General features: G+C 42.5%; 2 protein-coding genes across 2 annotated transcripts in view; both read right to left on the reverse strand.

The window, feature by feature from the left end:
• The window catches only part of cth1 (cysteine three histidine 1), a 74,374-nt gene that overhangs the window by 8,170 nt on the left and 41,219 nt on the right, over nt 1-24,985 (reverse strand). The gene's annotated exons all lie outside the window — the stretch shown is intronic.
• The window catches only part of mta2 (metastasis associated 1 family, member 2), a 32,375-nt gene that overhangs the window by 2,652 nt on the left and 4,738 nt on the right, over nt 1-24,985 (reverse strand). Inside the window, exons 2-17 of the mRNA XM_082524335.1 lie at nt 18,829-18,896; nt 16,315-16,408; nt 10,455-10,572; nt 9,613-9,676; nt 9,373-9,490; nt 9,169-9,271; nt 8,085-8,184; nt 6,082-6,270; nt 5,865-5,939; nt 5,708-5,766; nt 4,644-4,744; nt 4,259-4,398; nt 3,019-3,247; nt 2,787-2,876; nt 472-590; nt 30-172 (exon numbers count right to left, since the gene is read on the reverse strand). Of these exons, the coding sequence (XP_082380461.1) occupies nt 30-172; nt 472-590; nt 2,787-2,876; nt 3,019-3,247; nt 4,259-4,398; nt 4,644-4,744; nt 5,708-5,766; nt 5,865-5,939; nt 6,082-6,270; nt 8,085-8,184; nt 9,169-9,271; nt 9,373-9,490; nt 9,613-9,676; nt 10,455-10,572; nt 16,315-16,408; nt 18,829-18,896 (1,810 nt within the window). The remainder of the gene's footprint in view (nt 1-29; nt 173-471; nt 591-2,786; nt 2,877-3,018; nt 3,248-4,258; nt 4,399-4,643; nt 4,745-5,707; nt 5,767-5,864; nt 5,940-6,081; nt 6,271-8,084; nt 8,185-9,168; nt 9,272-9,372; nt 9,491-9,612; nt 9,677-10,454; nt 10,573-16,314; nt 16,409-18,828; nt 18,897-24,985) is intronic.

Raw genomic sequence — 24,985 nt, forward strand, 5'->3', positions numbered from 1 at the left:
AAATCAGGAAGTGCTGTGCTGCCATGTACCTGGTGTCCTTTGTGGCAACAAACACCACAGGGTTGGGAGCTTCTCCCTGGCTCACTTTCTGCCGCTTGATGACAGACTGAGAGGTGGTTCTCATACCTGAAGTATATGGCCTCCCATTGGCTGGGTATGGCACTCCTGCAGCCTGTGAACCAATGAAGAAAACAACAATTGATCAGACTGCAGTGCAAAAAGGAAACACGAGAGTAAAACATGCTGGCTTTCCACCACTTTTTGGATTTAATGATGCACTACTATACTACAAGCTGCCCAGCAGGCCCCAACATAACATGCAAGAAATTAGCAGCCATTAGTTCTGTGAGGAGTGAAATTACATGCACACTCTGAGGAAAAGAATGAAAACAGGCAGCAGATGAGTGTGTTGTAGCAGTTACAAAAGGAGCATATTTTCTTAAATATAAGCTATGTGAGAAGAACACTGACGCTTTCAAAGCTTCTCTTCCCCAGCAGGCTCTGGCCCACTCGAGGCTGGTTGGCCTGGTTCCTGTTGATGGGTGTCGGGGGTCCTCTGGTTGCCTTCAGTTTCAGAGGAGCAGAGATGGCTGCGAAGACAATTCAGAGAAGACAAAAGCAGCAGGGCAAGTTTATCTCTTTAGCATCTTTCAAAAACAAGGCCAACAAACAGTGTTTCTAAGACACTCAAGGCTTGACGAGAGAAAAAAGGCTGATAAGATTTAGTGACTTACTCTGTCAATAAATATCCTGAAACACATCGTCTCATAATCACCATTTAACAATATAAACCTCAGGCTACAGTCCCACACAGCAACACAAATCCATATCCTTAAGAAGACACACGTGATGCTTGTCTTAGCAGTAAGGTATGGACAACGCCGACAACGCACAAATGAAGACACTTTAAAGCGATCGTCACGGTGATTCTACTGCTGCAGCCAGACGGCTCATCAGTTTGGTACCTGCTGAAGTTCAGGGTCTGACTGCTGATCTGGGGTCTGCATTCACTCAGCTTTAGCGTTACTCTGGGTTGTTGGCTAGCCTAGTGTTAGCATGGTGTCGGTGCAGGTGCTTGCAAAGAGCTGAAGGTGTTAGCAGCATAATAGAGCTGTTTCTACTAGAGCAGGGCGATATGGCCAAAAATATTTATCACGATATATATTTGAAAATTTGCGATAACGATATAACCGACGATATAATTGATGTGAGACAAAATACAACTCCACAACATTACTAGCGCAAAAAGACAACCTTCCATTTATTTTCACTTAAACAAGAAGCTGGTTTTTATGTACATTAAAGCTTTATAAAAATGTAACAGTGCAAATGCAAATTCCTTGCTGAAAGTTTAACCAAAAGGCATTTCCAGTAGAAATGGGCTGACATATCCTGAGCATAACCATGTATAATATCCACTGAAGTTAAAAAGAGGTGCTTTGCAACATTAAACTGCAGTGTGCAGTACGCATTTTTCGCACCATAAGGTGCACGGGATTATAAGGCACATTAAGCGAAACAAAGCAGTCAGATAAATCAAACTTTATTAAACTCATTCTTCTTGCTTCCTCCACTTCTGTACCATTGATTCATTAATGTTGAATTCTCTGGCAGCTGCTCTATTCCCATGTTGTTGCAGTATATTAATGACTAACCTCGTATTGTGGATGGATTATCTCAGTTGTTCTCCTGACTGAAGTTTGGTCCGTTTACAGCATCCTGCCATGCGATTGCATTTGTCTCTAACCATGAAGAACCTTCACGTTAACTTTTATAAGTGGAAAAGTGTTAGTGTTCGTCCTCCAGCTTCACTGTTTATGTTATGCTAACATAGCTGTGTTGCTAGCGATCACGTAGCACATCATTATATACCAGCTAGCCCAACTTCAGTAACCCTACAAACGTCACTGCTGTTTAGTTTCCTGTCTTCATTTATGTTGGAAGTGATAGCAGAGCTGTACGTTTGATTTTTTTCAGAAATCTCTCAGTCAGAACATGCTATATCATGCTTAGGTAACTAGCGAAACTAGCGAGCTAACTTCCGCTAGCTTCCTGCTAACTTCTAACTCAGTTAAATGTAATAACTTTTGTTTTCATGGATGCCTGGAAGTTAAACTTTATAGTTACACCTGGTAAAGCAGCAATGCTGATCGTTTTATTAAAGATGAAAGAATTTAGACAGTTTTTAACGCTCAGTGATGCTGCAGTGTTGTTTGACCTGATGTATACGGAGTTTAGGACCCAGATTACTCCCAGATTTAAGAGCATCTTAGTCCGACAAATATGACAATAACGACGGCCGCTTGCATGTTCTGCAAAAAAATGTGCTTTGTTGTGTATCTGACGGACAAACACCAAACCAGTTCCACATCACTGAAGTTGCACCATTTTTACAAACCAATTCTGGTTCATCTGTTTCACTCAACAATCGGCCATGTGCGTATGAAAACAAAGGCACTGCGCATGCGCGTTTTACTCCCATTCTATCGCGATATTTCATTTTCCTATCGTTGCCTAACATTATACCGGTATTACCGTGAACGGTATAATATGGCCCAGCCCTAGTTTCTACTTTACTACTGTGCTCTCGTCCTTTTGTGCTATAAAAATTAAAGTAGTCCAAATCACACAAACTGAACTCAGCTGATTGGCTGAAGGCACACTAACCTACATGTGGCATCACAGGCAGTAGAGGACTTTAATAATTACATGTGGTATAATCTAAAGGAAGCATTAACTTGGAACAGCTTCATATTCAGTGCGCTGGTCACATTCTGCGTTCTTACCCAAATCCTTCACTATGGTGGCCAGTGACTGTCGAGGCACCAGCTTGCTCTTCACTGGAGTTTTTGTGGCTTTGGGCAGCCTGATCATACCTGAGGAAATAAAAAAATAAACTCTGTTGAACTCATTTAAGGAGGTTTGAAAACATCACTGAAGGACAAAGCTGTCAAACTTGCTGCTTTGTTAGTAGGTTCAAATGAGCTTAGAAGAAAGAGGGGGTGAGTGTGCACATACACTCAGCCTTGACAGCGTTGGCGTTGATGGAGGCGTAGGGGCGTCGAGCAGCACGTCGAGGCTGCAGAATGTCTTCGCACACCCGCCGAGCAATGCGGGTGAGCTTGGTGGTCTGCAGGATGAATGTCTGGCGGTTCTTGGCCAGCAGCTTGGCTCGACCCTCGTTGCGGGTGAACGGTGACATTCCCTGTACCTCCTGGCGTGTCATGTGACCACGAGGGCCTGACTCCTGGACGGACAGAAAGAACAGATTTAGTCTTAAGGAGGTGCAAGACAGCCCGAAACATTCCAAGTCTGCTGATTAGCTCATGTGGATTTCTTTACTGCTTTTCATTCAAACTAGGGCTGCCACAAACGATTATTTTGATAGTCGACTAGTCACCGATTATTTTTGCGATTAGTCGACTAATCAGATCATCATCCATTGGACGTAAAAGTACAGCTTATTGCACCAGCAGCATCTGCTCTTATATAACTATCATTAGCTTACAGCTTTAAGCTTTTAAGGTGCTAACTAAAAATAAAGACAAGATGATAGTTTATTAAATTTTAATGAAATTTGCAGATTGTTTCGGTGGAGTTTAATAAACTCAGCCAATTTACTCAGGAACAAATAAAATACTGAAAAAAGCCAAACAATAACATTTTTAAGTTATCTAAGTGACTTGTATATGTTTAACCTGAGTAGGGCGGTGGGTTTGAAAACGATCTGCCGGGAGTCCGGTGCTCTCATGGCCCCCGGCTAGCTATCGAGCTAGTGGGTAACAGACGCCTCCAAAAACGTCGGAGCGCTTTTGAAAATATGTGGTGTCCTGATAAACTGAGCAGATATTTGAGGTTTGCACAGCTACATTCTCGCCTGAAAATATGTTAAACGTTTATTTTGTGACCCAGAAAGAATAATAAGAGTAATATTAAAACTAACTAGCTGCCGCCATTGTTGACAACTGCGCTGGGCCGTGCTATGAATTCTGGGACAGTTTCTTCTTCTTCGGGGTTTAACGGCAGCTGGCATCCTTGTACATGCAGTGCTGCCATCTTCTGTTTCAGTCCGTTATTACACTCTTAAATCCTGCTACTTATTCCTGCTTTTGGGATCTTACAAAGCTTCAAATGACGCGTCGACTATTAAATCAGTCGTCGACGATTTTGATAGTCGACGTAATCGTGACTAGTCGACTAATCGTGGCAGCCCTAATTCAAACACATTTCTAAAGAAAGAGCCGATGGGGAGACTTACAGAGCCAGCTCTAGCAGCACCCTCAAGCTGTGTGGGAGTCTTCAGACCTCCGTACTTCTTCCAGTAAATCCAACAGGAGGCGCACAGTCTGCACTGCATATTTGGGGGACCCCAGGCGTACCACTGAGGAGACTGAGCCGCTGGGTTGGAGACAAACGATTTAGTGAGTTAGCACCTGTATCTGTCAGGTCCAGGTGCCTCGATGAACACCTGCCAGTAATACATGGGTCTTCTGTGATCGCCGGTAATCAGAACAAGTTGGTGGCATAAGAAAGAAAGACTGTATTTACATCTATTTTAATGTGTCCGTGTGGACAGTCAACACTCCCACTGCAAACGAGTGTGGTTCAGACTTTATCTAAACCCAGCCTGTGTGCACACTTACTGTGGCAGCTCTCACAGCTGAGTCCCTTCTGAAAGCCTGCCGCTCCGTTCATCCCAGGCTTGCTGCTGGGCACCATGATCTGGTTGGGGTTGGGTTTGGTACTGGTGAAGGAGGACAGAGTTATTCAACAATTAGTGAAGCATGTTCCATCATGTGGTTCAGTTCTCCTACATACAGAAAGGTGCTGGTTTACTGCCTCACATCATAATACCTCATGGCTTATTTGTTAGAATGCTTCTGCGTTAAACACAGTTTTTAGTTGTTTGGCTTTTGTTACATTTGTAACTTGTATTTATTTTAAGCTGTGCTACTATAATATCTTTATTCATTAATCCAAAAGTGACATTTTAATCTAATTAAATCTATGGTAAGACTTTAATGACTGTGGCTTAAATAGCTAATGACAATCACAAATCCAGCATCATATTTCCCAACATCTACCAGAAAGGACAATGATAAAGTCTTTACTGTTTGAACAGTGTTTTCATTCCTTTATTCAATCAACACTTTGCTGGGGCTCCTTAAACATCTGCCCAACTGATTGTAGCATAAATGGACCGATTAGCGTGATCCGTGGCCAGCAGACTGACGGACCACTGTTCTCTACACGAGCTCTCTATTCCCACGCCTAGCTGCAGCCACTTTGCTGAGCATGTCTGTGGTAGCTCTTGATACTCTGACAACAGTCCCAGTCCTCCCCTTGTGAAGCTTGCAGACTCAGCCGGGGTTCAAAGCGATCCAAGGCGGTCTGAAGGTGTAACGCCAACAGACTGCATGCCATTGGCTGCTGAGTGGCATCAATGACTCCTGAGAGCATCTTTTTCACAAAAATAAATCAACGCCATGGTTGAAACCCGGCGACACAAAAACAGAACGCTGCGGTCACAGAGTCTGACAACAATCACCTCGACGTCCTCCTTTGTTGTGACGCTGGTGTTGTATACAAATGGTGTCATGTGACCTCTGGCTGCGTTGCGATAACAACCCAAAGCACATTAGGTGGTCCCCAATAGTAATGGTAAACTTGTAAACTAGTAAACTTGATAGCTGTCATCAATACTCACTAGGTAGGGATGTACACCTGCTTCAGCTTGCTGTCTGCTTCTGCTGCTTTCAGTCGTTTCTGAGAGAAGACGTGGAGAGAGCGGGAGATTTTTGTTGAAAACAAAACGTCTGAAAGTGTTTGCTGATGCCGTTAAACACAACATGCTGTCGACAAACCTGCTGGATGTAACGGTCAGTAGTCTTCCACATGTAGTAGAACTGGACCACACTAGCTAGGGATTTCCAGGGCAGCTGAGGGAGAGAAGGGAAACATCTGCTGATCCCAGGACTCAGAGTGCAGCTTAAACTTCCTCTTCAGCACTGAATATCTGTATCACTACTGTTCAAATGCCCACGTGAATAATGTGAGAGAAAAACACTGAGGAGAGCTTACAAAGTCCTGGCGGATGTCATTGAAGTCTTTGCCGTATTTCTCCAGCGCCTCCTCAAACAGCATGGCCTCAGAGGCGCTCCACTCCTCCATCTCATCGCGGCAGAGCACCGGACCTCCCTGAGGAACCAAGGTGGACATGGCTTTGGCCAGGTCATAGTTGTTCTTCTGCAGTGTGTCCATAGCATGGAACTAAAGGCAGAGACAGGGAGTAAGACGACTGACCAAAGTTTTCCATCGCACACAAACAATACAGAACCCTGCAAGTCAGCTGTTGTGCACTAGGGCTGCCACAAACGATTATTTTGATAGTCGACTAGTCACCGATTATTTTTGCGATTAGTCGACTAATCAGATCATCATCCATTGGACGTAAAACTACAGCTTATTGCACCAGCAGCATCTGCTCATATAACTATCATTAGCTTACAGCTTTAAGTGTTTAAGGTCTGTGCTAACTAAAAATAAAGACAAGATGATAGTTTATTAAATTTTAATGAAATTTGCAGATTGTTTCGGTGAAGTTTAATAAACTCCTTGCTATCTAAAATATAACAGGACACTGGAGTATATTCTCCAGCATCTCACACTTCTGATAATCAGCTGTCTGCTTGACGTTTATTCAGCTGTGTAAAAACTATAACTTTAATCTTAGCCAAACTGATTTACTCAGGAACAAATAAAATACTAAAAAAAAAAAAAGTCAAACAACAACATTTTAAGTTATCTAAGTGACTCATATATATTTAACCTGAGTAGCGAAAGACGGCGGTGGGTTTGAAAACGATTTGCGGGGAGTCCGGTGTTCTCACGGCGCTAGTGAGCCTAGCCCCCGGCTAGCTATCGAGCTAGTGGGTAACAGACGTCTCCGAAAACGTCGGAGCGCTTTTGAAATATGTGGTGTCCTGATAAACTGAGCAGATATTTGAGGTTTACACAGCTACATTCTCGGCTGAAAATATGTTAAACGTTTATTTTGTGACCCAGAAAGAATAATAAGAGTAATATTAAAACTAACTAGCTACCGCCATTGTTGGAAACTGAGCTGGGCCGCGCTATGAATTCTGGGACACAGCTGCTTCTTCTTCTTCTTCTTCTTCTTCAGGGTTTAACGGTAGCTGACATCCTTGTACATGCAATGCTGCCATCTTCTGTTTCAGTCCGTTATTACACTCTTAAATCCTGCTACTTATTCCTGCGTCTTTTGTGATCTTACAAAGCTTCAAACGACGCGTCGACTATTAAATCAGTCGTCGACGATTTTGATAGTCGACGTAATCGTGACTAGTCGACAAATCGTGGCAGCCCTATTGTGCACAAATCCCCTTTGTGACACACAAAGCAGGGCTGGGCGTCATAAAACCATTATCACCCAAAGTATGACCCAATGCAGACTAAAAAGCTCGTTACACGAGTCTCAACAGATAATCGTGGAAACAACACGTACACAGAGTGTCATATTTAAACGTCTCAAATCAAGAAAATGGATTTTTAAAAGCGATATCCGCTGTCCGCTTGTCAGTTTTTCCACGTAACACTTCACAATCAAGCTCAAGGTCCTGTTGAGACTTTTCAAAATAAACTGAATCACATGAAAGAGTTTATTGAGCAGAAGCAAAACAAGAGACGTCAGGTGCTAAAAAACAAACCTTAGACTCAAACTTTGAAAGATGGTGTCCGTTACAACTTATGTCTAAAATGTCTCGTTTCATGCATCGGTTAAAACACTCGACTCCAGCTACGTGACGCCCAGGTGGAAACACTTCACGCAAGTTGAGCTGCCTGAGATTCACAGAATTTACAGAAAATGTTACATTTTTGTGATTTATATCGTTGTCAGGACGACAGATGTCTTATATATGAGATTTTGGTCATATCGCACAGCCCTGCTATGAACTAAAAATTCACCCATAGCACTGCCCCGTCATTGCTCATTATTTCCTGTGTTAGTGCAGGTGGAGTATGATAGCAACCTTTAAAGGCTTTGGTTAGTGTTCATGTCTCACCAGTGTGATGTCTCTGGATGCTGCAGCTGCACTCATGTGGAGGCTGGGCTGGCGGATGGAGCTGCTGCAGTCCAGGGCCCGAGCAAACGTACCCACAGCCCTGAAACAAACACACCACTGACTGCTCAGTAAAAACCAGGAAACATTCAGTGTTAACCATTTGAGGCCCTGTGTGACCTGACTGGTAGCTTCAGTTAGATTTGCCTTTAAAGGCAAGCTTTACATACTCCACTGTAGCATGACACTATGTACCGTGACAACACGCATCATATTTACACTGTTTGATAAAAACTAATGTGATGTCAAAGTGGGCATGAAATACTGCATGTATAAAGGCTAATTTACAGCACTGAGCGTAACTCTGTCTGTGCAGCTGGATTTAAGAAATCAGTGCTTAAAGTTTAATGTTTTAGTACAGTTTAGAGCGTGACATCACCAGGTTGGTTATTTGTTGCTCACAGACTTGGACTATGTTAGCTAACTAATAACAGAACCACTAACTCGGTGACTAACATAACTGTTTCTTACCCAAGCACGATTGGAAATCCTAGCATCCTAATATAAAAGAGATTATTTTATTATATAAAATACCGCTGATCGTATCAGCTGATCGTATCAGCTGATCGCACCACTCGGTACATCCAGCCACACGAGGAAAAATCTCTTTCTGACTCCACCTGTCACCTGACTCACAGCCTCGCCTCCACACTGTTCTCATTTACAACGTGCAGCTAGCCAAACAACAAAGAATCACTCAGACAGTGAAAGTGGACAGTATCTGCTCTGTTTCTTAACATAAAACTCACTGTTACATCCAGCGACAGCACAAACGTGAAGTCCCCTCGTTTCCCTGAGTTTGGCGGTCGGTTCTGTCACTGGCGAGCTAATATAAACTAATTCAGTCTAATAATAATGATAAAGTCTATTGGCCACAACCAGCCAACCAACCTGAAGATGCCACGTTCTGTACTGACACAAGATGGTGCTAAACATGATCTAAAAACTGGCGAATTTAGAAGTTGCCATGGAAACAAGCTGTAGCAACGACGATGTAGTCGGGTGGCAGATGGCAGGCGAGCGTTACCTCGCTACCACCAGGAACTGGTCGATCTGAGGATCTTTGAGCTGGTTGTTGGGATCCCACACCTTGGTCTCCAGCTTCTCTTGGACCCGGGTGTCTGATTCACCTGAGACGGGGACAAATGGCTTGAACTACTAATACACCAACACCTCCTCAAAATAAATAATGTAAATGTATTAAAACAACTTGAACACGCTTGCTGCTCACCCTCAGCTAGCTTATCAGGGATCTCTGCCTGGTATTTGGAGCCCACCCGAATCTCGCCTTGATCTGCTAGCAGGGTCTTCTGGACAGGGTCGAATACGAGTGAGTAGAAGAAACAGTCCTGGACAGAACAGAGCAAAGGTTAGAGCCACTTCACAGTGCCACTCTCTTTGCAATATGAAATATCGAAGCGAACAATTAAGTATCAAAGTAATGTGACAAATAAACAGATGGCATGTTTACCTCTTTCTCCAGGTACCCGGCTAAGACATCTGTTTCGTTGAGAAGGGTCACGTTACATTTTCCCCTGAGGAGAGCACAGAGAGGATGTCAAAGACACAAATGCATCTTCTCAGTAAGTAAAACAAGAAGGAAAAATCTGGTTTGATGACATCCCTGCCGCATTCAGTCCCCAAAAAAGGGGATTAAAAAAAAAAAAAGTAGTGTCAAGCCTTTTTTGTGCTCATTTTTTTTGCTGCTTGAAATCATTTTTGACTTTAACAAGGTGCAACATATGAATAACACGCATCCATTCATCGCCTGTCTGGATCAAGGTTTCAGGGCAGAAGTCTAAGCAGAGACACAGAGGTGTTCCCAAACCAGCCAAGAGGTGTGATCCTGGTGTCCTGGGCCCAGTCCAGGGCCTCCTCTCAGTAGCACATGGCTGAAACACCTCAGGGGTCACAGTAAGCGGATAGCTCAACTGTCTGTTTTGATGTAAGAGAGTACAGCATTGCTCTGGAGTCCTTGACACCAATAACCACGCTCAAACTGTCTTTCTCTACGATCACTGTAATCTTTAGCAAACTAGGTAACAATACAAACTAGAACTGATGGGCAAATGTTTAGAAGCAAATTCAGTCGTCAAGTTTAGGACTTCATTGACTACAGAGGAAAGAATAAGTGATGGCAGGAGCGGTGATGTATGGTGCTGTGCAGGGACAGATTTGATCACCCCTTCAATGGGTGAGAATGGTTACAGCCAGGACCATTTCTCAACAGATCAGTCCCAAATGCACATGGCTGTTGTCAGAGCTGTAACTAAACTGCAGGTGTGTGATAAGGCTCTGCTGGTAGTCACTTACCGTATGTGAGTGGCAGGTAGAGATTCAAACTGTCGAGACAGGAAGAGTTCTCTGTGTTTGAGCTGGTGTTTCTGCTGTTCAGACAGTTGTGGCTGCTTTGACTCCTCCTCAAACTCTCCTAGACACAGAAAGAACTCAGAATTAGCAAGAGTCACTGTTAGGAACTGAAGACGCGAACCTCTGAGTTTACAGCTATAACATAACTTGTAACGTTTGAATGTGGACACAGCAGGCAGAGAAAAATGGGTGAAACTTCATGCAGTGACTGAGATCACAAGACAAATCAAGTAAACCCTCCAGCAGAGACTGGTTTTACTGCAGCAAACACTGGAGATGCTTTGCTACACAATCCTGTGACTGAAGACACCTTTGGTATATCCAAAAATGACCTCCCATCTCCTTTGCTACTCACTCGTCCTGACCTTGATGGAAAACATCATGAGGTGAAGGAAAGCTGTGTAGGAGGATTGATAAGGACGCAGGGAAAGCGAAGCACTAACCTGGGAATCTGACCACAGTCACACTTGCAGATTCACTCCTCTCAGAGCTCCTCCACAAAGCTGCCATTTTCTCATCTATCCCCATGTGGCTTCAAGTGTACGTGTGTCATGTATTCATGCTGAAAATAAGTCGATTATATAGCTTAGAGTTGATAACTCAGATGAGTTTCTGTGAGATTTGTACTCATGTTCAAACCTTAAGGTTCATTAAAACCTGGCAAATAACATCTCCAAACTCCAAAAGCTGTATTGTTGTGTTCAGAAAAAGTTAGCGTTTAAAAAAAGAAAAGAAACACTTTTAGTGTTTTGAAATCAGTGAAGGTGGGTAATAGCCAAGGATTTATTCCTGCACCCATTTAAGTGGAAGAAGAAGAAAGAAATGAAACTAAGCCTTGTAGGAAAAAATCTAATAGTTTTGAAAAGTGAGTCCTCAAGTTAACTTTAATGGTCCAAATGGCAGAAAAATGTTACTACTATTAACATGTGAGTAACTGCAGTACCATTAAGAGCAGTTAGCAGGCCCACAGCTGTTAGAAAATAGGCAAAGCAGTCCAAAGATGGTTGCAGTGACATAAAAGCAAACAGATAACAGCAGCTATTTATTTCAGTCTGTGTACATTGAACTGCTGCACAGAGGGAGAGAAACTGCACATGCAACCACTGGACTGGTTCTTGTGTTTTTACTACATGCCTCATTCACTCATTCATACAAACACTCCCGAGGTATCGAGGCCTGTAGTGTGAGCGAAGCCAAGTCTGAATGAAGTGCAGAGCAACAGTCCAACCACAGTAACTGAATAACAAAGACTGCGAGATGCTGCTTTAGATATTCAAAGAAAAAAAATTGCACACTAATTTTTTAATGACAAAAAAATCAAGAATTAAAAAAGTAGATTTTCCAGTGATTAAAACTAAAGCAGCAGTCAGCACAGAGCAGTGCAGGTTGACACTGGTTAGTATTGTTGTAAATATTATTAGTGGACTTGCTGTAAAGCAATCTGATTATCTGACACTAGCAGAGCCATGAGACACTTTTCAGACACAGAGAGATGTGAAAAAACGAAGCCACACGTGTGAGTGTGTTTCGCCACTAGATTGCGCATTCTGAATTTCAGGCGGTCAAGTGATTTGCTGTAAGAAGGAGGGGAGGGACTACTTCACTCCCATCTCTGTGGACCCCGCCCCTGCACTGAACCACAGGAAACCCTGCCAGTGAGGGCACAGGAGAGAAAGAGAGGGATGGTACCTTAAGCCACACCCCTTTTCTGTTAACCTCTCAACCCCCCCCCCTTCACCGGTCCGGCTAGTCCCTGCCAGACAAAGTAGGAAACCCTGTGTGCCAAACCGAAAGCGCCCATCCCCCTCCACAACATGTATCCCCAACTCCACACACACACACAAAAGAAGACACAGCACACACAGAAGGAGCGACGGGCACATTTCTAGAGAAAAACACATACTTTGTTAGAAACGCACTGTCCCCGATCTGACAAAGACTCCAGATGCATCACAATTAACTCACTGGTTGCTGTGGCCCTGTGGACAGATCAAGGGCCTTTTGTTCTGCATAAAGAACTTGAGTATAAAGAAGGAGGAAGAGGAGGGAGCAGCAATGAAACAAGCGAGTCCAATAAACAAGGTTTGGTCCTAACGAGCAGCAGTACAGAACGTGCACTTCTTCAGCACTAAGAGGCCTAGAAGCGACCAACCCAGACCTAAACAGAGTAGAACAGGACTACTTATACCCACAAAGGTCAACGATGGATCACTGTGTGCCTCCGTCATACTTCAGTGCACCAACAATCTTGATAAGTCAGTTAAGCAGTGACATTAGGAACACTGTAACTACCCTGTAACGAGACGTATTTGAACTCCAAATGCTAGTTAGTTTCACCTGCCGAGCAAAACTGGATACATTTGGAAATTAAGCTATTTTATGACATGAGTAAAAAAAACCAAAAAAAAAAAACCAAACAAAGACTGGCCTGAAAACATTTTCCCTATTAGACGCACTGTTTTATGTTCAATGACAAAACAACAACGTGTTTGTTAGAATCCTGCAGTAGCCACTTTATCCTTTTGCACGAGGCAGTCAAAGCAAGTAAGAATACAGCGCTTTATAATTTTACACGATCCACAGCTGGTGTGGAGCACCCACAATATGGTTGCATACGTACAGCGACAATAAAAGGCTATTATATTCTATTTAAAGACTGTGCAGCTTATCATGGCCCAGGCTGAGAGTTCGAGGGCTGGGGACAGTCTGGATTTGACTTGGCCAAACTTGTGTGTAATGGGTCTATTGTGCTCTTGCATTACTTTACTGATCCATGTAGCTATTTGCATTGAAGCATTACAAATACACACGATTTGATCCACAAGTGTGATACACCACAGTCAATTCATGTTCTAATTTTTTTCCAACTAAAAGCATTCACTTTTTTGTGGCACACTGGGAAAAATTCCCTTCTCACAGCAAACCTGCCAGACACACTCATTCATTATCACTGAAGAAGTCAGGCTGTTGTTACAGTGTGAAGCTCTGAGTGCTCCAGAATTCATTCTTAATTTTATTATTATCGTCTTCTCTTGCAAATATTTTCCCCCCTTCTGCCAATTATACATGAGCAATGACCTGATCCATCCAGCATCAGCTCATTGCTTCTTTACTACCTCACACATCATGGCTGCAGTGTACTGGTGGCTAACTAGAGAGCTAACATAGCACAGTGGAAGCTAACAGCCATTAAAAAGCTCAACAATGACTCATTTTCTCTGTAATTATGTTCAGTGCAAGACTTGTTGGGAAGTCTTTATTATATTACAGTAACATAATATGTTGTGGTCAAATCTTTGTGTGTGTGTGTGACACTTACATGCTTTGCTGACGAAGACTAATGCAATTAGGTGAAAACATCGTGGTTCTTATCATGTACTACTTACTAATGAACAAAGTTTAACATTAGCAGCGACTTGGAATCTATAGAATCTGCAAATTATCCTATAAAAAGCTCTCTCTTAATTCATGCAAAAATCAGTCTGGATTTAAACCGCATTCTCTGAACGTCATGAATGTGTCCTTAGAACCGTTACCACAGCAGGCCGTCGTTTAGTCAGTCACCTTCAACTGTTTTCTGGCACACTAGAAATTAAATTCATCACATTTCAGATGCCAAACATGAGCTTTTAGTACTACATAATTCAAATCAAAAGAGCATGTTTCGGGAGCCGTTTTAGCTCAGCGGTTTCAACCTTTTTTGCGCCACGGATCGGTTTATGTCCGACAGTATTTTCACGGACTGGCCTTTAAGTTGTCACGGATAAATACAACAAAATAAAACCGGTATCAAGATTTATTTATAACACATGGGAAAAGACCCAGAGAAACAGAGTTAGCGATAAAAAAAACCAACCAACCAAACAAAAAAAAACAAAAAACGCTAAAAACCCTACACACACACATATATACATGTAGTTTTGGCATCTAGCACAATAATACATAAATGCAAATATTAAATATTATAGATAGATGTAGACCGGCATGGCTATTTAATAATGATCAGCTGGGGATGTTCAGCTCGTGTGCTACATCTCCTAAATCCACCACGTATGGGAAACAGACTGCTCAGCCTCCTTTAAAGAGCAGCCATACCTTTAAAGAGGACACATGAATGCTGCCAGCAGACACACTGATGGCACACATTATGGACAAATGTTACAAGTGCCAACATATGACCATTAAAAAGAAAAACCAAACAAACAAAAACAACCAAACAGCATGTGTGTGTGTGTGTGTGTGTGTGTGTGTGTGTGTGTGTGTGTGTGCGCGCGCTGATGGACAGAGAGGGGGAGAACTATCAATGCATCCGTGTGGGCGTGTCTTTGTCTGCAGAACTGCAGCCTGAGGAGTAAGGAGGTAGAGCTGGTGTTGGGGAGGGGCTAATGACTGAGTGATCAGTCTCCAGCAGTGTGCATGCCATTACCAACAACTCACTGCTTCAACCCTCTAATAACACACAGAACAGACACTGGGCTCATAGGGTGGAACCGGCTGGTTATGGCACTCCATGTATGCCCTGCCTGCTCGCATCTTAGACCGTGCTGTTATGTGCTGGATTGTTTCAGTCTTTGCACAGCCTGCACCCGGGGTCTTGCCTGGTGTGACAGACCCCAGCCTCTATGGATCTTGTGCTCAGAGCTTGTTCCTGTGCTGCCATGACTAGCGCCTCTGTGCTGTCTTTCAGTCCAGCCACTGGTAGGATTTCTCAATGTCAGCCACTAATAGCTTATCAGGTGTTATAGTGAATGATTGCAGTAACTGAATCAGTTACAGTGTCTGCAGTGTCTGCAAGCTCCTAGCTTGTGGAGTTAGAAGCATGTGATGGTGTGGAGCGGTATCTCCCTCACTGGAAAAAAAAACAAGGCTTGTTATCATTGGAGGCAATCAAGATATCAAGACTGTGGTAATCCCATTACACCACAGTCTGGGACTGAACTCCAAGATGATAACTTGCCATCAACGAAAGGAGTTTATCAGAGACCACATTCAGAATTTGGGAATAGAGTGGATGGAATTGGCAGCCTGCAGTTCTGACCCTCAATCCCACTGAACACTGTGGGAGCTGCTTGGGCCAAACTGACTCAAGAGAACGTGCACAGTGTGTTTGTGTGAGTCCCACCAGTTAGTTAAGTCCAGCGTGTAGCTGCCAGCAGTTTTTGGGCTAATTTCAGTACAAATGTAAGTGCATTTCATACATTTATTTTATAATAGTAATAATTATTATTTATATTTACATGTATATATATGTACACATTTACATTTATATAGAACTTTTTGAGACCCTCAAAGCACTTTACAGTTCCACTATTCATTCACTCTCACATTCACACACTGGTGGAGGCAGCTACGGTTGTAGCCACAGCTGTCCTGGGGCAGACTGACAGAAGCCAGGCTGCCATATCGCACCATCGGCCCCTCTGGCCATCACCAGTAGGCGGTAGGTGAAGTGTCTTGCCCAAGGACACACCGACCAAGACAGACAGAGCTGGGAATTGAACCGGCGACCTTCCGGCAACCATGGCCGACCGTGGTTCAGGGGGTTGGGAATCAAAGCCTTTACTGGTTCATTTTAAACTGTGTAAACATTTAATAAATAAATAATTAATTAGAGTAAAAATTCTGAAACACCATTTTTCATTCATGAAAACTTGCCCCCTTTCATTTTTCAATGTCAGAGCTGAAGTAGTGCTTTGGGGTTGCAGTGTGAAGTTTATTAAAAGAGTGGAGCCACATCATAGCTGCTCTCAGACTGGAGAAGATGAGCACTGGGAGGAGCTCTGGCTCACTGGTTGCTACTCACTTGCGTTGCTGTCAGCTAGAGTGTTGAGGTTGCCCGAGATGTCTCGCCTCCTGAACAGACACACCACTTTTGCCTCCACATTTCCATTGGCTGTCTGCAAGTGAAGAATCAGTAATTACAAATTAGAACCAGAATGATGCACTAGAGTAATTCCCTCCTACTCATCAAAATCATCTAAAAACTGAAACTTTGTACCTTCCTCCTCCTTTGATTAAAGCCACTGGTGGCTTATTTAGCCTTGATAACGACCAGATTCTAAGTTATTATCTATAAATCATGACAAGTCTGTCGTGATTACACTGTACTCAAAGTAAATACTCGAAAAAAGGAAAACAACAACAACAACAACAAAAGCTGGTTCTGAAAGTCAGGAGATGAGTTGGACACAAGCATACAGTTCATCACCAGTAGACAAATCACTGGCTTGTTTTCTTTGGACTTACAAACCAAAGTGTGTGTGTGGCCTCTGTTGTGTCATGTAGCTGTGTGCGCTTTTCCTCTGGTGGGTATGCTGGATTTCGTTATTGGTGCTACATATAAGGAAAGGACACCTATGGAACATCTCATTGCTAACTGCTGTGCAGCATGGTGGTGCTCCGTTCTCAAACATCTTTCACACAGCTCAGGTTTTTACTTTTTGGAACATCTTTGCAAAGCCAGTACTGGAGCTACATTGGCTTTCACAGATCCTTCTGATGCAAGAACATAATAAGTCTACAGATTACTGATTACTGTGTACTCAAGTTTTTTTGTGGTTTTGTGCGTCAAAGCAATGAGGTGACTACTGAATGTCAGATACTGGCCAAAAAGCCAAAGGCAGACTGCAAATGTGAAGCCGTCTCTAGGTAGAAAACAGGAGAAGGTATACAGCTCCTGCGTGATTCGCTCCTCTGGCTTGTGTGAGACAGGAAGCATTTTTGGGAGAGGCACAAATACACCGTGTTGCATCTTGTTGTTACTGCTGATTTTTAAATAGTTTGCATTGTTTATGTAAGTAGTGATAAAAAGTTGTGTATAAAACTTTGCTTTCAAAATTTGTACACAAGTTGTTGAAAGTCACAGTTTATGTTTGCATTTTAAGTTATGAAATGGATTCGTTAAATACGATTGTGGTCTTCACAGTACAAAAATGAAGGTTTCCAATCAGGTTTTATGTTTTTTAAGACAAAATGTAAAAATTTCAGTCATTTAATAGGAGCCAGAGTAGAGTCGCTACTCCTCCACATCAAAAGGTGCCAGTTGAGGTGTTCAGGCATCTAATTAGGATGCATCCTGGCATCCTTGGGATTGTCATGCTGAAAAATGTGTCCGTTGCCAATCAGATGCTTTACAGATGGTAATGTATGATGGCTCAAAATCTGATGCTTGGTGTGGTTTTGGGGACCAGGCCGGGGTCATTTTGCTTACAAACCTTATGTTGCGTTCCAGTACCCCAAGACCGGGCCGTAACAGACATCTAGCAACATTAATCAACTCGAGATATTCTCCATGGATTAATCAATCACAGTGCTGCCCTCCACTTTGCAGCCTGTGCGTGGGCAAACCTGCCAGTGTTGCGAGCAGATTTTCACGTGACATCACATGTCACACGTTTGTAGCCTGTCAACCAGCCGTGCACTGCTCAGTTGGGATGAAACTGAGTGAACCATCGTGTCAGTTTTTACCACCATTGTAATGATACTGCAGTAAGTTTGTGGGGGAAAAAACACAAACAAACACTAAAGTCTTGGTTTCCAGTTAACTTTTTCTACTCCCACAGTTAGGTCCATAAATATATGGACAGAGACAACTTTGCTTAATTTTGCTTCTGTACATCACCACAATGAATTTTGAATGAAACGACAGTTGAAGTGCAGACTGTCAGCTGTAATTCGATGGGTTGAACAAAAACACTAAAAACCTTTTTAGTCCCTTCATTTCAGTGGCTCAAAACTAACTGGACATATTAAATAAGTGAAAATAAAATGTTCATTTAAACACTTGGTTGAAAACCGTTTGCCGGCACCGACAGCCTGAAGTCTTGATCTCATGGACATCACCACATGCTGGGTTCTCCTCCTTTTTAATGCGCTGCCAGGCCTTTACAGCTGCTGTTTGTTTGTGGGCCTTTCTGTCTGCATTTTAGTCTTCAATAACAATACTCCAGCAGCTTCCTGTGCCTTAATGGCGGCTATAAATAAAACTACCGGTAAGTACAAGACGAGGTTATGGCACTGAGCAAAGCGACCATTGTGGTGGGTTACTGGGGGCTTAACCCGTCAGTCACTCTGTTCAACAATCAGCACTCGGGCTGATGCAGTCCTCCTGGTGCTCAGCACAACACTAACAATGCAATCAACTAGTCTCATTTTTCCCCCTCATTTAAATGAAATTAGTCACCAGAACATCCTGGTAACCACTTTGAATAGGAAGAATATTCTATAGTTTTGGTGCATTACAGAAGGTAAACAGGTTACAGTACACACAGCTGTTTGAGAGAAATATAAAACTGAAAAAAACAAAAAGCCAACCTACCTTATTGAGCTCTTCTATTCTCCGGATCAGGTAAGGGTTGCTGGAGGAGTTCTCAAAGTACACATAATCTGAAACAAAGAGTAGAGAATCAGCTTACAATGGATTACATGTCAGCCCACGTCCCTGTACTCATCAAGTAAAGAACTATAACAATATACTTTACAGCAGCGTAAACTTTTAAAAGTACTGACTGATTTTTATGTCACATGTTTATGCAGCAATACAAATGTTTTAATATTGAAGAACATTAAAACATTACTGTTGGCCACATGTCGGCAAAGTTATCTGACATTAGTGATGTTTGTACTTCATGTGCTTCAGGTTCTACTTGATGGCAAAGCCTTTACTTTAAAATATACGCCGTTCAACAGTTGACTTTAATCTTACAGATAATGTGACAATATTCTGAATAATTAAAGTCAGGAATATATCCACAAACACAACAAGCTGTGAAGGCAGCCTGCTTTGCAGTCCTGAACATCACGGCACAAGCACGATCCACTGCACTGTTAATGTTAGCTATGTTGTATTGCTGCCTCTGTTCGGTGGTGTCGAGCCGAGCTGACGGTTCACTCGTCAAGCTGAAAGAAAGATGCTTTAAGCAAACGAGTCAAACATGTGTCCACTGTACCATCTGGAACTCTTCTTGTTTAGCACTCGTAATAACACAAACACTAAATCCTCCTTCTCTTGTGCTGTTTTGTAGCAGTGTGTACACCTGAGACTGTCACCTGTCTGTCCGTCTTGCACACCAGCACCAGCTGGCTGGCATTGCTATATTAATACTGCAAATGTCACTTTTATATCACATAAAAACACAGATATCACTGTGGGCCAAAGGGCAACTCTAGTGTAATTCCAAAACCTTCGACTTCACTTCACCCAAACTGTCCACCTATGATTTCTAGCTGCCCACCCCTAACACAGCAGGGCAACTCCTGCCAGTAAGTCACAACTGAATAAACTTGTGAGTTCATGCAACTAACAGTTGTGTGGATGTATTGAAATAGATTTAGTGGTAATGAATGGTGTCATCGGTAGACGTACGCAGGCCTTTAAGTACATATAACACTTCATGTAAACATATGTAGCTTGTGAAATAGAATAAAGAACTTCTAAGAATACATGTTGGTTATGACTTGCCCCACTGAAGAGTACACACAGGACATGGAGGTAGTTTCCTAAAGGGCGAAGCAGCGGCAAAAACACGTGTGGCTCAAGCTCCAGGAAATATGTGCAGCTTTGTTTGTGAACCATCTCATGAACAATCACCACTTTCTTTATTCAATGCAAAATTGTTGGGTTCCAGTATTGTTCTGCCATTAAAGATAAAATAATGACCTTTTTCCATTATAAATGCTCTCAGTGCTAATCTTGATTATTAGCTTGAGTGAATTTTAGGAGTGCCAATAAAACTCGCTTGGTTGAGCAGGGGGCCGTTATACTGAGCAGCAAATGCTCACAGCTTTTTGAGAAACAAGCTACAAACTGACATTTTACCCAACAACATTTTGTAATTGAGAAGCAATTTTACGTCCTGATAGTATAATGTTGTTTCCAATTAGAAGCAAATAATATTAATACTCCTCAAAATCTTAAGTTTCATTGGAGGGACCAAAACTACTTTGGTCTAACACAGCTCAAATATTTCACAAGCATGCTGCACACAGAAATGTGTGACAGTGTCAAGCCTCTGTGTTTCTAGTTCAGTCATAAGCTCTTCATAGTCTATTATGCAAACCACAAGTAACCCTTCTTACAGTGAGCGCTTCATTTTAGACTTCAGCTGGGTGGCTACAGCACTGAAATCAATGAGGCTCTGGCAGGAACAGATCAACTGAAATACAGTTTTGTAAAGCAGGATTGTAGCTGCTGGTTTTATAATACTAGGTCAGACTCTGGCTCTGATGTTGGTCATGTCTATGTTTAAGAGGCATCTGGAAACCCCATCTAAAAAGGTCAAGTGGTCAGCCAGGACTAGCCAGCAGTCTGCAGTGTAACCAACATTCAAACCATATATCCTATTAACATTGCTTAAATCACTGACACCAATTCAGACAAGAAGGAAACCGAACAAAGTCAGGAGAAAGCAGCTCTGTCAGCAGCTCTTCAGTCCCTGCAGTTCAAACCAGCAGAGTCACAGACGAGTCTTCACTATACGACCAGGCTGATAACAACTACATTAACTTCTGCAGCAGAAAATAAAACCAGCATCAACACTTAAAACACCAAGTGAAGCCTGTGCCAGTGAAGTGGCACGACTGCACTACAGATAACGTATTACACAACTTCCACAAGTCGACTGAGGAGTAACTGAAAGTAGGATGTCACCGTAACTGATACAATACAATACAGTTTAATGTCAAAATTCTCAGAATGCGAGATAACGATCCTGGCTTCTTTTTTTTACCACAGTGACTATAGGCAGTGGATGTACTGAGCACGCAAATGTTCTGGAACTGACAGTGGCAGCATACGTGTGCTACTCTATCCTTAAATGCTAAAGAAGGGCTGCTGCAGTAGGTCTGCACTGACTTAAATAAAGACAGTAATCCTGAAATACACGCTACATTTTCATGAGACAGCCGTCTTTGCTGCTGTTGTGACTGTAGCCTATGCTCCACAGGCTACAGTGTTTGGTGAAAGGTAGGTGAATGCTTACGTTAACATCATGTAATTAACATTATGGTATGGTAGTTAGTAGGGTACTTGGCAACCAGGCTGTCCTGTCAACAAAACATCCACATTTTAAATACTGCCATACCTCAGGGATTTAAAATGACTTTTTGATTAAAATGTCTTACGTTAGGGATGTTGCTACCAACTGATTCCCTAATTGACTAAACAAGTGGGAAAAAGAAGACGAACCAACTATTATAGCACTCAGAAATCAAGTTAAATTTGAGAACTGTTTAATAATCACATTCTTCAGTAATGAATCACACCGCTTAAATGTGCATCACTTCGCATCGTGCATTATGAACATTACACATTATCCTCCGAACAACCAAACAGAAAAACATTAAAAAAAAACATGTTATATATGATATGAAAACATGTTACTACAAAAGATCTTAACATACTAATAAAATATCATAAACAGCATCTGAAAAACTAATAAACTGTTACTGAAAAGTGTGTGAACCACAGCTCACTCCTTTCGATGTGGAGAAGCAGCAACTGAACTCCTAGCCCCGACTGAATGACTGAACTCCTCACCCTAGCGCTAAGAAGAAGCCCAGTGAGATGATGTTCCCAGCTGCTGAGAACAATGCTAAATATTCTCTCTGTCATGACTCTGCCATCACGGAAAGAACTTACAACAATAATGGGCAGAGAAATGTATTTATGCCATCTCTGTCATAAATTTTCATATTAATTTACTGAGGTCAGAAGAGTCCCAGATGGAGCTCTTTGATTTTTGCAGGGTTTCTCTGAACACTGGCGGTCTGACCCTGGGGTCATTGCACGAGTTTATTCACTAAATGTATGAGTCCCACAGTGTTAGATCCACTTCAGAGACAGTTTCAAGAGTTGTTTTACGGCCTTGACCAGAGTAAATGGACGTGGACAAATATTGACAGCTTAGGTAAACAGCAGACTGAGAGTCTACACTCACTACAGATGAACGATGGTGAGAGTTGTTAGTCCTACAGCGGCCAACGTTTCTAGGACTTTGCACTGGAGTTGAGAAGGCTAAGAAAACAGAATTTACAGACGTTGAGCGGTGACATTTTGTTTAACATAACACTGTTGCAAGGTTGAGTTTATGCACCAATTTACAAAAACAGGGGAATAAACTGACTACATATTAAGCAATATTGACTATGGGCTCAGAATAGCAGCACAACCTGAGCAACACGAGCTTTACAAATAACAGATTTTTAATCATTTAGCATTCATCATACCACTAACGACAGGCACAGTGTTTCACTGTATCTTTTGATGTGATTATTAACAGCAGTGTTGCTTTTCATCAAACTCCATCTGGTCCTCCCACAAGCAGGGACAGAGACCCCCGGGACGATATCAGTGGGTTTCTGATGAAACGTCAAAAGCAGAGATGGGGAAGAAAGGACTGCGACAGGGAGAGGATTTCTTGCTCTACTTAGCTCAATGGTGGGAAGCTCGAAAAGAGAGACATCATCTCCTTGTTCACAGCGAGAAAAAAAAAATACCACCAAATTACATAACACTGGGTCAGACAGCAAAAGGGGATAAGCGCTCATGTGCTCAACATGACGGATTCTAGATCTAGAGACAAAATGTCAGCAGGGGTTATTTTTTCATACTAAAGCCGTCCATCACTTCCTACTGCCCAGTTTGAGGGGAGACGATGCTCTTACACTGAGGCAGTGATCACCCAGGTAAGATATGCTCAAATTTAAAGTTCATTTCAGTCTCAGCTCAATGTACCATTTTACCTCAAACGCACTGCAGTCAAAGGAGAGCTGGTTCTGTGTTCGGGTAATATGTAAACGCGTGGGCAGAGGATCTAAATTAAAGTGATGTGTGTTGAGGCAGCCATGAGCGTATACTGTGGACATTTGCAGCTGGAGTGGTGCTGATTGTCAGGTGCTTGAGGGTGAATAAGGAGGAGGAAGCCCTTTGACTAATCTCTGGGGAAGATAATGATCTTATGCAGGCTGAACACTGTGTGCTTCAGGAGGACTGGTGATGTAGGAACCAGCACCGGCCTGCTCTTACCAAAAAATGATTCAGAAATATGAACTTGATGGAAACAAAATTGTAACTGATGTACATATCATAAAATGCATTTGTTTCTGCGTTACATACCAAAGAGTTTAAAGTATGTCACAGTGCAGGATACTTGAAAAGGCCCCAGAATGAGTTTAAGCCAACTGTGAAGTCAGCATTATCCTGTTGCCTCAGCAAAATTTCTACTGATTACTGCAGAAAATAAGCTTCGTGCAAAACGACCTTTTTAGCAAGAAAAAAGAGATAATGCAACTTTTAGTGATGTGCTTCATTAAGCATTAAAGTAAATGCTGAAAGAGGCATACACAAAACACTTTAAAATTTACATAAAGAGGCTGATGTTTGCTGCACAGCAGCAGTGGCGCTAATGTTTGGGCTACTGCAGCTATACCAGTGTGAACGAGCTCAAAGACCAAATGACAACAGAAAATGTTGATGAAAACTTCTGCTGAAGAAACTGTGTGGATAGTTTGTCTGTTTCCAGTCTGACAGAGCAGCAGAAGAGCATATGCTGCAAACTGCAGCCCACCCCCTGGCTACAAGGATTTTCTCTGAGCAAGCTCTTTCCCAGCTACAGAGTGTGCCGACACAGAACAGGTGTTTAACACTTCACTGCCACATCAGCTCCATATATGAACCTCACTGCCCTGTGTGCATGTGCCGTACAGCTTTTGAGAATGTACTATTTGTATTAATGTCTACATTATTCATTTAAAGCTGACCAAATTATTTAATTTTCCATTTGGTTTGTTTTCTATTGTAACACTTGAACACACTTTATAATAACCTTAGTAAGATACTTCCATATTTGCTACCCTTTCCTGGTTTCCTGGTATGCCTAATAATTCCCTGACAACCTCCCTCTGTAGAAGCCACCGTTCTAATACCAATGAACTACTTTCCATTTAAGATAAACAATTTGGACTTCTTCTTTTTTTTTAATAAAAATTGCTGAATTTTAGCATTTACGTTCAAATACGGGGAAGAGACGCACGGTGAGGCAGGAGCAAGCTGAGCCTCACCTTGGATTTCCCAATCCCTCACAACCTGTTCCCTGTAACGCAATGAGAGCGAATCAATGTCTCTCTGTCGCCAATCAGATGCTTCAAACACTTTCAATATATGCAGGCTAAAATGAAAGAGAAGCTGCCCGAGGCCATGTTTACCCACAGGTACGCACACAAGCTGAACCTGGTGCTGTTGCAGAGTGCGTGCCCGTGTCACATGCACTTTATTAAACCAGCAGAGGGACGTTTCAGTAGCGGATGGTGGATGATCAAGTGCCGTTTACCCAGACCATAAATCTGCACCAAAACTGACCTGCACGCATCATTGCATTTTATTATGGAAAATCCTGACCGCTGGAATAATGACACGCTGATGATGGCAGCAGGATACGATCAGTTTCTCCTCCTGGGATGTGAGTGCGTTTTCAATG

The sequence above is a fragment of the Aulonocara stuartgranti genome (assembly GCF_965226115.1).
Source record: "Aulonocara stuartgranti genome assembly, chromosome: 3".
NCBI lineage: Eukaryota > Metazoa > Chordata > Actinopteri > Cichliformes > Cichlidae > Aulonocara > Aulonocara stuartgranti.